Source organism: Phoxinus phoxinus (assembly GCF_949152265.1).
Source record: "Phoxinus phoxinus genome assembly, chromosome: 4".
NCBI lineage: Eukaryota > Metazoa > Chordata > Actinopteri > Cypriniformes > Leuciscidae > Phoxinus > Phoxinus phoxinus.
In genome coordinates this window covers 8,589,305-8,604,935 of record NC_136879.1, presented here as the reverse complement: position 1 = coordinate 8,604,935, position 15,631 = coordinate 8,589,305, and the positions used below count along the sequence as shown (strand labels likewise).

At 37.5% G+C, this 15,631-nt stretch overlaps 1 protein-coding gene across 7 annotated transcripts in view; it reads right to left on the bottom strand.

The window, feature by feature from the left end:
* Positions 1 to 15,631, bottom strand: part of elna (elastin a) — an 80,046-nt gene that overhangs the window by 41,183 nt on the left and 23,232 nt on the right. For all 7 annotated transcript variants that reach the window (XM_079611545.1, XM_079611548.1, XM_079611550.1 and 4 more), the window contains exons 5-13: positions 3,215 to 3,295; positions 3,059 to 3,133; positions 2,934 to 2,960; positions 2,292 to 2,327; positions 2,076 to 2,171; positions 1,946 to 1,993; positions 1,231 to 1,293; positions 1,095 to 1,133; positions 911 to 985 (exon numbers count right to left, since the gene is read on the bottom strand). In XM_079611545.1, the coding sequence (XP_079467671.1) occupies positions 911 to 985; positions 1,095 to 1,133; positions 1,231 to 1,293; positions 1,946 to 1,993; positions 2,076 to 2,171; positions 2,292 to 2,327; positions 2,934 to 2,960; positions 3,059 to 3,133; positions 3,215 to 3,295 (540 nt within the window). The remainder of the gene's footprint in view (positions 1 to 910; positions 986 to 1,094; positions 1,134 to 1,230; positions 1,294 to 1,945; positions 1,994 to 2,075; positions 2,172 to 2,291; positions 2,328 to 2,933; positions 2,961 to 3,058; positions 3,134 to 3,214; positions 3,296 to 15,631) is intronic.

Here is a 15,631-nt window from a genome sequence, read left to right as displayed (position 1 = left end):
ACAGGCATTGTACTTTCATATGTATCAAAATATACTAAAGATATACCAAAAATGATTTGTGTTACCAAATATGTTGTATTTGTATCAAAGCTATCCACAACAATACAACTTGCTAACTAACACATGGCCAGAGTTTGAACAAAAAGTGCATTCAGATTAAATAATACATATAAAACTGCAAAAATTAAGATGATAAAGAAGCATCCAAATGATTTCTGTTGATGTATGAGCTCACTTTTATACAACCGTTCAAGTTGACCACACATTTTTATCAACACTGTATCCTGTTTTAATCAGAACAAATATGCAAGTTTGGAAAAAGCTATGTTCCACTAGCGGCTCACATATTAATACCGCAATCAATTTCTCCTAATTTTACTGGATGTATTCCTAATCCTTGATTAAGGCTGATAGCTCACCGATAAGAGAGACGTGAAAAAAATTATTTCATTTCAAGCTTTAAACAAAAACATTTACGGAAATATATTTTAGATATGACTGTGAAAACTATGCCTATGAACTTTGTCAAGGCATTTTCCCAAGTGAGGAGTCACTTCCCAGAGAGCACATAGTCAATCTGAGGTTAGTGCTCGAAACAAATGAATTGAGCTCTTCAACTGTTGAACCTCCATGTAGGAGAAACCACACAACATTTCTGTGCACTGGAGAGCAATCTACTACATAAATGGATGACTAGCAATGCAAGTCTAAGCAGTGATCCAATATAGCTGGGTTTCATCTAGAGCGTTTGATGAAAGACATTCTTGCTTATTTCTAGCAACCTCATATTGCATTGCTTAATAGCTGTAAAACCACAAATGCAATCAGTTAGCAAATGCTTCTTTTCGGAGGGTGGTAAAGCTGGGCTGAGCTGATTTGTGCAGTCTGATTAAAGAATCAGAAATTTCACCTGGGGATTTGGGAGATTTCAGAGGGTATCCGTGAAAAACTCCTTGTTGCAGTGGTCCACCATATCCACGCCCACCTATGACAGACAAAAAACACTTCTAGTGTAGATCCATCTTCCACATCTTCCACACTTTCCAGATATCATTATTCTATGTATAGTGGTTGCTGGATGCTCATGTACTAACCAGCACCTGGTACCAGACCCTGCCCAGCACCACCAGCAGCTATGGGAAAGATTCAGTCAGTCATATAGATATCATATAGTTTGTTTTTAGAAGTATCACGCTGGAATGACAGATGTCATTTTCATTTAGAGTTTACCTGATTTAGGCTTGAGTCCATTTCCTGTGGCTACACCAGGAAGAACACCCCGTCCATTGAAGCCTGTAGTCATGTAAATCCAAGTGATCAAGAACAAACTAAGGCCATGTGTGCAATTTTAATTTGGTGTTTTTTCCAAATAACTGAATAGGTGGCCTGCACGAAATCTGCGACCAAAGCTCCACAGATGTTTGCAGAAATCGTTCAAGTTCGACACATTTGTTTATGAGATGTCTTGGCTAATTTGATAATGGACCAATAACGCAAGTATGTGAATGCAATGCTTCTAACCACACAATATGCATTTCATGCACCATTTCTATGTGGGCATTAGAATAAACTGTCTTCTGTGGTCTGTTTTCTCCTTCAACTGCTGTCATGGGGGAGCAACCGAGTTCTGAGGTCAATCTTTCTGAGCCAGTCACGTTAAATTGAACTGTATTTAGCCAGCTACCTGAAAAATCCATTACACACTTTAAAGGTAACTATATCGCCCAAAGATTTTGTAGGTTTGCATACTTGCATATAATATGTTTCTGGCCTAGAAGTGTAGTTTCTGCAGCCCTGTTGAACATATTTTGCCATGTGTAGATTCATTTCACAGAATTCGACATATTTTCACCCCAATCAGCACAGAGCATGTGAAAAACGTTTGCAGAGTCCTTCTGGGTCTGGTGGTCAAATTACAGTACATAAACAGAGGAAAAGAACAAACCTTGTCCAGGAACAAGTCCTCCTTGATACGGACCAGGCACTCCCACTCCTGCAAAAATCAAGATTGAAAAGTTGATCTATAATCGTGCATATTTACATTTATATATGCAACTTCACACTTTCACACTTACCTGGCACTGGAGCTTTTCCAGGTTTTGCTGCTTTCCCTCCAGGTCCAACCCCACCAGGGCCCAGTCCTTGTACACCAGTCTGAGGAATGCCAAGGCCTAACAAGCAATACAAAGACAAGACCATCATAGACTGGACTATCACTGCTGGCTGTAATCATTCAAATGCACTCATGCAAAGGACGATGCCAGTAATAGCTAAATATCCATTCACTGCACCTGGGAAACCAGTACCAGTTCCTCCTACACCTGGCCCTGAACAAACATAAACACACACATTTAGTCACATCATTATACACATTGAGTGCAAAGCTAGACTGCAGATATTCCATGTGATTCCTCGGTGATTTAATTTGCCTCACTTGCTCCGTCCCTCTGACATGAAACAAGTCATCTTATCTGATTTCAGTGCCTGGAAGCTGATGCTTCAGGCTGTTCATTTATTTGTTTAACCCTTTTCCAACCGATATCAAACACAGAGGAACAGACATTGCATGCTGCTTTTAGATTGTGCCAAGGACAAGCTGAAGTAATGTGCTGGCCTTCGTTACACGAACACCACCAGTGGGGTCCCAGAGGGGACACGTTTGTTGATTTGGCTCAAGATCTAAGGCTCCTTCATTCAAGTTTAAGCCAACTGGAGTACCATGAAAAGAGTCTTAGCCGTGTTATATGTAGTTCTATGTAAAATGTGTTAAAAAAGGACCTGTGTGTTTGTACTGTATGAATGGTTCTTCTGAGAATGAGGTCAGTTCTCCGCCTACTTTTTCCATTTTAGTTCTTCTCTAAAGAGGCTTGCCTAAAATAAGTTTAATTTACTTTGTGTTTGTACAATGAAAACGATGGAAAGACATATATTACCGCCTTTAGGGGGTTTTACACCAGCACCTGAAACAAGAAAAACAGACTTAGAAGAGAGCTTTGCAGTTTGTGTTACTTAGCCACTAAGAAAATCAATTTAATCAATAGACTTGAGTGAATAGCACCTCCAGGTAGACCTCCTCCAGGTAGACCTCCTCCTGGAAGACCACCTCCTGGAAGACCACCTGGTAGTCCAGTGCCTAAAGAGAAAGCCTAATGGTTACAGTATATGTAATTACTTGACTGCAAATGTGTTGACTGACTATTCACTGGACGAGCACCTGATTTAGCCGGTTTCAGACCTCCAGCCATTGGGTAGAATCTTCCAGCACCACCATATGCGCCATAAGCCCCATAACCACCTACAGTAGGAAGGACATATAGCAACAAATTTAGAAAACCCGTATGCAAGGCATGGACATTTATAGTCAATTGGTTTGTAGTGCAAGTAAAAATAAGTAAATAAATAAATCAAGTTTAACTTTAATTCTGGCAGGTCATGTCAGTCAAGTTTGCATCAGCTGACTCTCAGCTGATCCACATCTGCCTATAGAAATACGACGCCTACCACAGCATCCCAATTTAAGGTCCATTAAGTATTATAAGCAGCTAATATAGGCAAATTACCCTCCTCCAACTTAAATACATCAACTAACCCTTATTATTTTTCAACTACTTGTCAACTAACTCTATAGACTGTTTATAGAGGTTTGGGTTAGTAGAACAAGTTGACATGTACTTGCAAAGTTACTTGTAGTCAGTAGAATGTCTGTTTGGGGGCATCACAATAAAGTGTTAGCCGATATTAAGTCTACTAATACTCCAATGACTGCTAGTTGACATGTAGTTAATGTCAACTACATGAAGCTACTTGTAGATTGTACATTTGTCTAAGTGGACAATCAAAATAAAGTGCAACTGAAGTAATGTCTAATAGGAAGAATATGACTTATGAATGATTATGAATTATGATGATCTGCGCCAAACCCCCAAATAGCCTGGGCTATTAGCCTCCTAAATAGGGAGGGGCTGGATGGGAAAGAATGAAGAGAGAGAGAAAGAATAAATGAAAAGAAAGTTGAGATGGAAAGGGAGGTCTCAGAGTTTACAGTGGATCTTTTGGCTTAATAAATGACGAGTTAGGCTTCATTGAAAAGTATTGCTACATTGTCCTCCTTCAACACGGAAACCCTAAACAAATGAGGTCACAAGTTTGCATTCTTATTTTATGGTAGAGGGAGGAATACAGGAATGGAAAGGATGTGCAGCAAAATGCTTTGCTTTTCACTCTTTATTTTTACCTTGTTGCTATTATAAATCTGAGAGTAGCTTTAAAATACCCCTAAATCCTGGTATTCTAACTTCTGGCACAAGAGAGAGAGAAAAAAGATGACATTTATCACAGCACTTATGGAAAACAGAGGTCACATTCCCTTGCTCTCCTGGCACAGTTAATTTGTTTGCTGAGGGTCATGGACAACAGAGAACTGGAGATGAAACCATATTTTGGCTTGTTATAGACTGTTAAACTGCTTGTCTACATTTGGCTCCAACCTTTTGCAATTCTTTTGGATCAGTTAAAATGTCTAGCATCCACAGTCTGTTCCCAGATGGTTACAAAAATGTCAAGAAGTTACTGAATCCACTGGTTCCAATGTGATTTACTGAATCTGTGCATTTTTAGTTTACTGTGCATTATTTTACTACACTAAATTATCAATACTGGCAGCTCTACATTTCCAGTAACTGTGGCTTGGTCCTGCACATCCACTTCAGAGACTTTGACCTGGCCATTCTGAAACATTACATTTCTCCTGCTTTAACCTTTCAGTGGCAGGCCTACTTGAGTTTTCAGGGTCTTTATCTTGTTGCAGGTCTGACTTTCTGTTTATGGACACCCTGAAGATGCCGATGCTCCAAACCATTATATTGCACAGTCGGTAAGTGCAGAGGTTCAATCTATCTACTCATCGGTTCACAAAACAGTCTTGTTCATCCACACAGTTTTAGGCAGATTTGAGGTTGGTAGAAATGTTATTCTTGGAAAGCTGTGGCTTCCTCTGTGCTGTCCTGCCAGACGGTGGAGTAATGAACACTAATAAACTTTAGCCAATGCAAGAGAGGCCTTTAAAACCCTTAGATGCTACTCTGGGTTTTGTGACCTCCTAAAATGTCACAATGAATCTTGTTTCGGCAATTGATTGGTGGCCCTTACTTTTTTTTCACATTGAAAAGCATCACAAAAAAATAAAAATAAAAATCTGGAAATCTACAGAGTGATGACTGGTTTCTATGATTACGTCAACTCTACTATTGTCAGAGACATTCAGTCTTTTGTTTGTTAAGTTTCACTATCATGGACTTGTGGTTTGAAATTCTTAATTTCCTGTGTTCTTTCTCTCATTTGTTGCTATGGTAATTAATTTAATCATTGCACCTGCTAGTAATTTTAGTTCATTATCTGTGTATATTTAGGGGCTGTTTACACGACACTGTTTTCAACTAAAAACGTATAACTTTTAATGCTTTTTTTCTCCGTTCATTTACACGACAACAGCATTTTGGGTGTCTGAAAACGCAAAGTTTTGAAAACGAGCTTCAAAGTGCACGTTTTTTAAAACGGTCTCTGTGTAAACAGTTCAGTCTATAGTTTTTCATCGCCATCTAGTTGCCTGGCCGCAGAATACAGCATTTTTTGTCTTTTTCGCAGATCTGTGTAAATGGGGATAGTTTTGACAATGTCTGTACGTGGAAAATTCAAAGGAAAAACTTCTCCGTTTTAAGCGTATTCTTGTCGTGTAAACACCCTAAATTCCTCAATTTCTCTGCCGGAGCTGTCGGTTTATTATTTTTGAATTCATCTTCATCTGAACTTCTTCTGTGGACTTTATTCACTGAGATCGCGTCAACCGTGCTGTTCAGGCTTGAAATAGGCAAGAAATAGACAGTTCATTTCAGTTCATTTCAATGAACCGGTTAAAAAACCGATTCATCGGTTCCTTATGTCATCAAGCAATGTTGTTGGCACTACGCATTTATTTTCGAACAACTCAGTGCCATGTTATATCAATGAAACAATCAATTTTGTGTCAATGCATATTGAAAAATTACTTGTGTGAATGCATATTGCTGATTATTGCCTTTCATTCACTTAAGTTAATGGTGTTTGTGATCACAGTTTTATTTGCAGATCCTTTATGTCAATATGACTGATCAATATTGAGTAGACTACATCTTGGATACGTTTTTTAAAAGTTTCGCACCAACAGCATACATTACAGACATGCATTTCGCTTAACAACTTAAAATATAATCTGAATGCACAATAAACTATTGTAAAATGTATTTACATCTCTCGACAGAAAGGTTTTTGCAGGTTTAAATAAAATGTAACAATAGTCATAACAAGCATATCTCCAGTACATGCCTCAGGCTTGCATAGTATTGCCTAATGACCCTTCGCAAGACAAAAGGGAGAGCAAGACAAAAGGGACTGCAGTATGCATTCGAGGGATATATCCACGACATAATATGCAACCGATTAGAGAATAATTTCATCAAAATTGAAGCCAAAGCCTATAGGTCCCAGCGCAAGCAGCAGCCGCCTCATACGCTGACCATTCAAATGGGAAACACACAAACTGAGGAACAGCTATTCATGCACAGCAGGGTAAGTGGAATGTGAAAATAATCTAATAATTATAAATCAAACATCTTCATAAATCGTATGGAATAACACTAACACCGGGAGAGCCGCGATCGGATTGGGGTAAAGTTACTCAGGGGTAGTAACAAAATGCTGAAATATATTTTAAAGTATGTCAGTGAGCCTCTGTCTTGCCTTTAATCTTCTTATTTTACGTTCAAATATATGCATTATGAACAAAGAACCGTCATTATTTCCAAGCAATGGGTGTTTTTGTCAATCCTGTTGATATTTAGTTGTGAATGGGGCGTCCCACACTGTTGATTCACGCCCAGCATTTCTCCCCTTGGCTTTTAGGTTTTGGGAAGGAAAAAAATTCCACCCCCCATCCAATCTTTTAGGATACCGGATATCAGATTTGCACAATCCATACACACAACGCTTCGGCATGTTTCCCTCACTCGAAAGCTTGCCAGACCTCCCGCGCCTAGTTACGGTTGCTAAGCCACGATTGGCCAGTGGCGGCTCATTTGGTTCTTTTTGAGTCGGTCGGTTTGCTTCTTCGGCTTCTGCGTCTTGCGTCATCAACCCGGAACTAACATTTTATTCAGTTCGATAAATGAACCGGCTCAACCAACCAGCTCAAAAGAAAGATTCCTTCAAGAACCGAACATCGCTACTCAAGAATGCAGAAAACTATTAAAGGTTCACACATTTTCTTTCACAATTACAGTTATTAAAAAGTCTACACCCATTTCTTCCATTAGTTGCAGAATAGAATCAATGAACGATCCACTGAAAAACTGACACTGCTGTGCAAGTATTTGAATGAGTGCTTTCCCAGACAGTCTAATATTGTGGTGTCAATTATTTCCAACACAGGCTCATTGGAAAAATGTGCTTCTATCTGCATTTTTGCAGAACTCGAAAGTGTACCTATACATGGAATTTAGTGTGCTTTCCAGTGCAGTTTCCAACTTCTATTTCTTTTCGCACAATTAAGAATAAGTTGTAAAATTGGCCAGACTTTATGCCAAAATTTGGACTATGTCCTACTAGCAGATCTAAATTCACAGATGTTTATATGGTTGTCAATTTATATGGTTGTCAAAACACTGTTTAATTTTTCAAATTATTGGATACTGACAGAATATCCTAAATACATTTTAGTTTTGATAAGATTTCCCCAAGGAATAAGGAAAAATGGTGTCCTCCATGATTCATATTCTTTCAGGCAACAAAGCATTTGCATGTGACAAATTTGATTAATTGAAATTATTATTATGTAAAAAATAAGTCAAATACCCAGTACCGTAATTTCATTTAGCAGAGATGACACCACACGTATAAAAAATATGACTAGTCACTGGTGGGTCAGCCGGACATAAATAAATGGACAGTTCTAGGCCAGAGTAAGCTGTAAAATGGGCCAAAAGCTAGGCCATATGACACTACAGTAAATCCTAGCAAATCAAAACCGAAGAAATGTGGAATGCTCTTGGACTAACTGTGGCTACTGTCTGTTTGTTAATTATTATCTCAAATATTTAGCTGAACCTGTTGATCCATTAGTTTCTTAGTGCATATAATCTTCACTAATATATCAGTCAGAGCAGCTCTCAGACGTGTGGATCAGACACCCAGACAGGTGCGTCTGCCATTAGTTAATGATGCACTCCCCTGGTTTCCCGGTGTCAGACAGCAAACCTCCCTCAAGCACTATGAGTACTGCTTAGGCAAGGCAACTATTCCTGATGAATGCGAAGACCGTCCAAGTGCAGCTGGAATATATAACTGTTAGCTTACTCTCCATATTTCCAAAAAGCCCAGAGTGCACGAGGTTATCGAAACATAACTCTGCCCACTCAAAAACTTAAAGAGGAGGACAGAAGAAGCAGAATATACTTTTTTTGAATGGACAGTAGAGCAAACCACCACTCAATGTCTAAGCTGGATACTATTTGTCAAAGACAATAACCCGTATAGGTGAAAATGTTAGATAGGAGGGACTTAGAATAAATTAAGTTTCAGTTATTGTGGCGTATTGTCCAGGGTTAGATAAGGTTTAAGGTCCTTGCACAGAGTCCGAAGTTTTCATATGCGTTTTTTTTTTTCAAATTCGTGATTTGGTGGCTCTGAATCGTCAAAACACCATTCAAACTGCTTGCTACGGATGCGAAAAACACAAAAAATAAAACCCCGATCAAAAAAAAATGATGACGGGCGAAAGTTTTGGAGGCAGTGTGCAAGCGTTATTGACAAAACGTGAGGTCATATTTATTTTTTACCGTGCTAAAATTTCGGACGCAAATTCTAGGGTTAGCCATGGTACTACTACTTTTTTTTGGAAGTGACAACTCATTAGTGGTGTCAGACACATAAACTCAATGTTAATTTGTTCATTTTTCATCTGCACCAACCCTGAACCTTAGTGAATCTGATTCACGAATGAATCATGCACCATACTGATTGATGTTAACTATGCACACATGCAAAAACCCACACAAATGTTCACATGCCACAGAAATAGCTAGTGTTATGCTGATCTAAAACAGTGGAGCTGGATACATTACAGTTAGCCTACAGCTAGATTTAGATCAACTAGTTTATAAAACCTGGCACAGATATTTTTCTTGTTGAAGAAAGTAAATTAATTTAAATTATATTTTTGATCTGAAAAATATATAGATTTAATCAAAATGTTCGAAAAATGTTGTACAAATTATTTATTTTCTCCAATCAAATAGATATAGATTGAATTAAACAATTGTTTCTCTTTTTTTATATATATATATAAGTTAATAGAAATTATTTGTTTTGAACAAACAAAAAGATATGAATTTAATAAAACTCGATTCCCATTAAGAAACATTACCTAATATTTAATCTTACCAGAATCAAATTTTCATTACAACAATATTTATTACATTACTTCCACACATCCACAATTTCAGTATTCAAGTGTCAGATTTTGTACTTTTAAGAGCTGGCAAACATTGACATTAGACCCAGATAGCAAGACACCATCGAAACGATGTTAAATCAATGTTAATGTGTCGATGTTAACTGCATTGAATCAACATAAAAAAAATGTTGAAATTTCACCCAAAAATCATTGGTAATGGAATTGAATGTTACAATGTAATGTTGGTGTTTTGTAATATAGACATAAAGGTACTATTCAGCAGTCTTGCAGACGGTGATGTAATTTCATCATACAAGATGGAAAATGTAATCCATCATTCTCTCCTTTGATGTCTGAATGTTTTCTTTCAAGCAAGACTTGGGTACTGACAACTAGGCAGGGCATTATTTGGTGATTGTAATTGTCTGGTCCTTGTTTCGATTTATCAAGTAAATGATCAAGACAGCAGCATGCCTTCGGTTTTCATCCAACCTATCTAGGTTTGTAGTGCTGGGTGCCAATATGTGAATGACAGGTGTAAAGACATTTCATATGAGAAACAACAATTCATCAAAGATTTCTTTTCAATACAAAACACCATGAGTCCACATGAGAGTCGGATTGTTAAAAGCAGCAGATAGAGAGGAGTAGGGAGCAGAAGCAAAGTTTAATCTACACCACAAACCCCCTCCAACCCTCCACCCGCTCTCGCCGGACAAGCCTGAAGATTTAATTTAAGAGAGCAGAGAATTACGTGGCCCTCGTCCATGTGACTGACGGCAACTGCAGTGAACCGACTACAGCATCCTGGAATTCAAATGGCACGGAGTTCTTGTGAGATTATTAGGAGGATCTCTAGTCATTTCCACTGACCTGTGAGCCTGGCATACCTCGTGAACCCTACAGCAAGTAAATGGCCAGTTACCAAATTAAAGGAAGAAAAAAAAAAGGCTTGCGTAGAACTTTCCTTTTCACATGACAAAAAAAAACAACAATAAATAAATAAAAAACAGACAGTTCTTCTGTTAGAGGGTCCAAAGATGACATCAACCACCGCATGCTGGCTCATTCACATTCATTGGTGATTGTCAGACGGTCTCTAGATATTCTTGTTCAGAACCATGAAAACTTCCCTTCCACAAGGAGCTGTTTCAATTTCTGAACAGATTCTTCAACTCCACTTAATGTTCAGTAGATATGAAATGTTTTGAGAAAGCTGTGTTTGGATCTGGGGAAGGTCAGATCACCTAAAGAGAGCTATTCTCAATCAGTGTTTTAATACACACTTGTTGAAGCAAGTTGTGATGGGTTAACACACAATCACTCATTTAGTGTCAGCCCAACATGACTCTAGGCATTGTTCCAAGACTGAGTGACATTAATTGAGATTCCACAACTATTTCCAGCCTTTGGAATCCAATGTAAAAGAGACATCATAAGGACATCAACACTACGAGCAACACAGCGAACTATAAAACACTCACCCCGTGTGTTCTGATACCAGACGTGTTTTATTTCAAACCTACTGTATATGTTGGTATTTCCCTGTGAGCGACTGGCAATGCAATGGAGACTTCTAAACTTCGATCACTGTATTTAACTCTTTTAAACATCTTTTAAAACAGTGTTTTAAAAAAAAAATCAAGATTTTAGATTAGTGTATCTACAGTACATACACTATTCTAACGTTGTGTTGTAGACAATCTCAGTAGTGAATGTACTATCTACTTTACACTTAAGAAAGTATGAAAATCTCTGATTGACATAAACTCTTTGAATGGCCGTAATTCAATATCAAACCAAAAGCAACAACGTCATTATTATATATGCATACGTAACTACGACTGCTGTTTGCATACTCTGTTTTGATGTTTTTATTCTTGCATCTGTCAAACCACCTATAGCCAATGTCACATAGTGTATTGATTTTCATGCACAATCGAGTGAAAATGAGACATGTCATGACAACAGCAAAACAGCGATCAAAAGAAACGATCCATTGCAACAATACCAGCCATATGTGCTACTGTTTACTGTCATTCATTTTAAAGTGTAACTGCATGTCTCATAAACTTTGACTATATGGTGAATGTGATTTCAATAAGTACAACATGTTCCTGAATCAACATCTTACTTGAACCTGGAACAACATTCCAATCAACCAATCAGATTTGAGGGAAAAGTTCAGTAGCACCTCACTGCAGGAGATCCGGGGATTGGTAGGTTTGGGGGTAGGTTTAGGGATCAGGGGTGGAGATGGGTAGGTTTAGGTATATGTAAGGTGGGATGAGTTGGATCTAGATCCAACTCCTCCCCCTGGATTTCGTGTTCTGCAGTGAGGAACATCTCGAAAAGTTTACAGTTTAAGTTTAGGCTTAGGGGTAGGGTTTAGGACTAACATTTTCAGACAGGAATGTTATTCCAGGATCAACAAAATATGTTGAACCAGGAACATGTCTTGGCAAAACTACAGAGACCATGGGGGTCTGGTAGCTACCCTTATTTGTTGTTTGGTGGATGTATATGACTTCATTTTTTCAGCTGTATAGTTTCAATCATGGTGACAGCCAAACACTCATATTGTGGCTTCAATTCAAGACATCATTTGTCACAAACAGAAAGACATGCTTATGAAATGTTTATGTTTTATGACAGAGTGCACTGGGGTGAAACGCCATCTGCTTCTGTCATCATTTTTCATGCAATTCCAGAAATATGCCACAAACACACTCAACCCATATCATCCCGCTAGGCAGAACACGAACATATCACCCCCGGATGGGTTTACAGTGCAGACTGAGCTGGCACAGACCAACTGATCATTTATTTCCATTATTTATCACAAAGAACGATATTGTTCAAATCAAAGTCTAAAATGTCAATGCAAGAGCCAACTGTGGCGGTCTGATCAGTTGGCGATACGTGAAACATGTCCCAGATGGCTCACATATGCATGAGGTTTGTGCATGTTGAATACTTTTCTGACAAGTCAGGGCTGAGATATGATGACTAATAAACAGAGATCACCACTCTTGCTCCTCACAAGAACCAGGGGTGTCAAAGTACGTTCATGTAACAAGAAAGTTAGTTATTTGATCCATTATTTTCTTTTTATCGTGTTGATCAATTTAACACAGTCAGTATTGGGGAGTAACTAATTAGATGTAACAGAGTTACGTAATTTATCTGTTACAGTTACTGAGAAAAAAATGTATAATTAAATTACAGTTACTTATGAAAATCTTAATGATTACAAAGAGGGTTACATCTGAATACTTTCTGTAAAAAGCTAGAACATGTTGAATAATATTAATTTGTTGCTTTGCCTATTTTTGATGTGCACTATGCCATCTGCCATTGAAATGCTGTTTAGTAAAGCAATGATATTTTGATGCTTTGGTTTTCTTGTTTAAATTTGCAGTGCACCACATCTGCCAATTACATCAATCCACATTGCCGCAGAAAGCTTAGGCTACAACCTGTCTGAAAGTTGCCACATGGTGAGGGATAGAAATGCGTTCCAGTGCTGGAAATAGGTATGCAAATATTTGATTTCAAAAACAGTATATTAAACTATATCTTCTTATGATTTTATTTATGTATTTAACCTCAGAACGATCTCAAAGTAAAAATAAGTGCTTAAGTCTTATTTTGTGGTAGCTGTGCTTTAAAATTTTAATTATTATAATCTTAATTCAAGTGATGAAGGATTTTGAAATTCTGATCAGTGTTGAGTAGTACTTTAAGGTTATCCGTCCCTGGTTTAAATGTTTGAAAATGATTAACCGTTTTTTTTTTTTTTAAATAAGTAAATTTTACTCTACTTATTACATTTTAAAAGGTAACTTGTAATCTGTTACCAATTACATTTCCAAAGTAACCTTCCCAACACTGAACACAATAAACTCCAATAAGCAATAGAGAGAGTGGCTGACCGAGGATGGTCCACATGCAAGCCAATCCAATGATCAACCAATCATTCTTTCAAGTGCTTTTAAACCATTCCAGCACGATAAGACTCTAAAGAAAACTTAATTCATACAGGCTTGAAACAGTGTATGGTTGTGGTTTGCTATTGGTGGATCTCATGTGAGTGACAAATTGCCCCGCCCTCGGCCAGTAAACACATCATCAGAGAAGAGATGTGACTGCAAGATTGAGGGAATGTTCATTTGATTCAAGATTATGAATTTAAAACAATAATGATGCGCACAGATAAATAATTTAGGAAAAACACGGCAACATTCCATTAAAAAATATAATTTTTATTTCATGGTGACTTTAACGTTTTTATAGAGCCAAGGAAACAGAGAAAATCACTCACTGCTCTTGACTGAATTACATTTGTAGCTTTAATAAGGTTTAATCTCAAATCAATTTATACAGAGAAAACTATGCTGCGTTGTTTTACATTTGATTTAGTATCAATTTCTGTAACTTAATTTTTTTTAGTACTTCTTACCTGACAGAGTTTGTTTTTGCAATTGCTTGTAATTTGTTTATTTTATTGTATTACTAGGCTACTGACTATTTACTTTGTCTTTAATTATGTTTAAACTTGATCCCCCAGTTTCACAGACAAGGCTAAAGTAGTCCCAGACTAAAATGCAACTTGCACTGATATACTGCATCTTAAAATATGTCACTGCCATTATTTTGTCTCAAAATGCACACCAGTAATGTTTTTTAAAGCATATTTATAAAAGCTAATTAAATGTACTGGCTTAATCTGAGCCCTGTCTGTGAAACCATGCCTAGATTAGTTAGGCTAATATTTTAAATTGTGGTGTAAAAACTGATATTGAGAACTGTAACATTTTGGTGTCATGACCTTATTTATAAAAAAAACGTTACAAAGGTTACATGGGTCAAAAACTTTTTTTTTGTAGGGCCTGTAAAAAAAATCCTATAAGTTTTGCCCTGCTATATTAAAAGCATTTATTATGTAAATTTAAATAGTGTTATTATCATTATGTGAATATTTATTAAATTAGCTTATTTTGAAGATTGTTTTAAGTTCACTTAAATTGAGAGTTGTTATATTTTGTAAAGCCTATTAAATGTAAAAAATTATTTCAATTGTACTTTAATGTTGAATGGTTATAATTACTCAATTCGTTTCATAAATTGAGGAACAAATATTGTTTGTTTGTTTTTTTCTTGAAATTATTAAATATAATATTCATGTCATGGGACAACATCTACTCACCCAAAAGTATCCATGCTTGAACAGTTCATGTTTTAAGAAATGGGGAAAGCATTGTCTTTTAAAACTGTATTTGGGGAATAACCTTGTCTCATGAAGACATGCTGTTTCCCCGCCTAATTTATTGCATCCACATTGCGTTGAGAAATGAAGTCCAAATCTGACACAATAAGATCTGTTGCCTTTTACTTATTGGTTATTTATTTCCAGGGTCACACTTTACACACATCTCTTCTTCCGTTAATGATGCATGCATGTGTTTTATGGCTGTGTGTCACGACTCGGGAAGGGAACTAAGAAGAAAAGACTTCTTGTTTTATGCTAAATCATACTCTAATAGTAGAACATTGTTATGATGATGACCACATTGTTGTGAAAAGCATTTGTTTTTTTGGAACTGTGCTCTTCCAAAGCGGTTGCGCAAGACTGATGAAACGAAAAGTGATCTTCAGCATCTTGAAACCGTTCGACTGTGACATGGCTCAATGTAAACATACAACCATATCATCAGGAGTGAGAATGAACTCTAAGGACGTGTTTGCAAACTTAGCTTCAGGAGCATATTGCCTGCACCTGGGGACGAGCACAGGAAGTGATGCGTGGCTCCTGCAGGAGTTGGAGGATGTCAGTGTGGACTCTGCGACATGAGGATCAGCCATTATTCACAATCAGAGGCCAGAAGCGAGCAGTTTGAGGACAGGTCTGAGCCAGCTAATGAAAAGCACATGTGCTTCACAAGACTCGCTGGCTCTTCCCAGCTCATCTGCCTGGCCCACACCCTTCATTCTCTCTGCATTTACCCCTCGCTCCCTTTCAAGTCTGAAACAACCTGGCTCCTCTCACTGAGACAATAGAAAAGCATGTGGAAAGCAAAACCTGACATACTTTCTCAGGGTTATGCTGTTCTGGTTTCTGTACAGATCAAAACAATATCTGGTTTT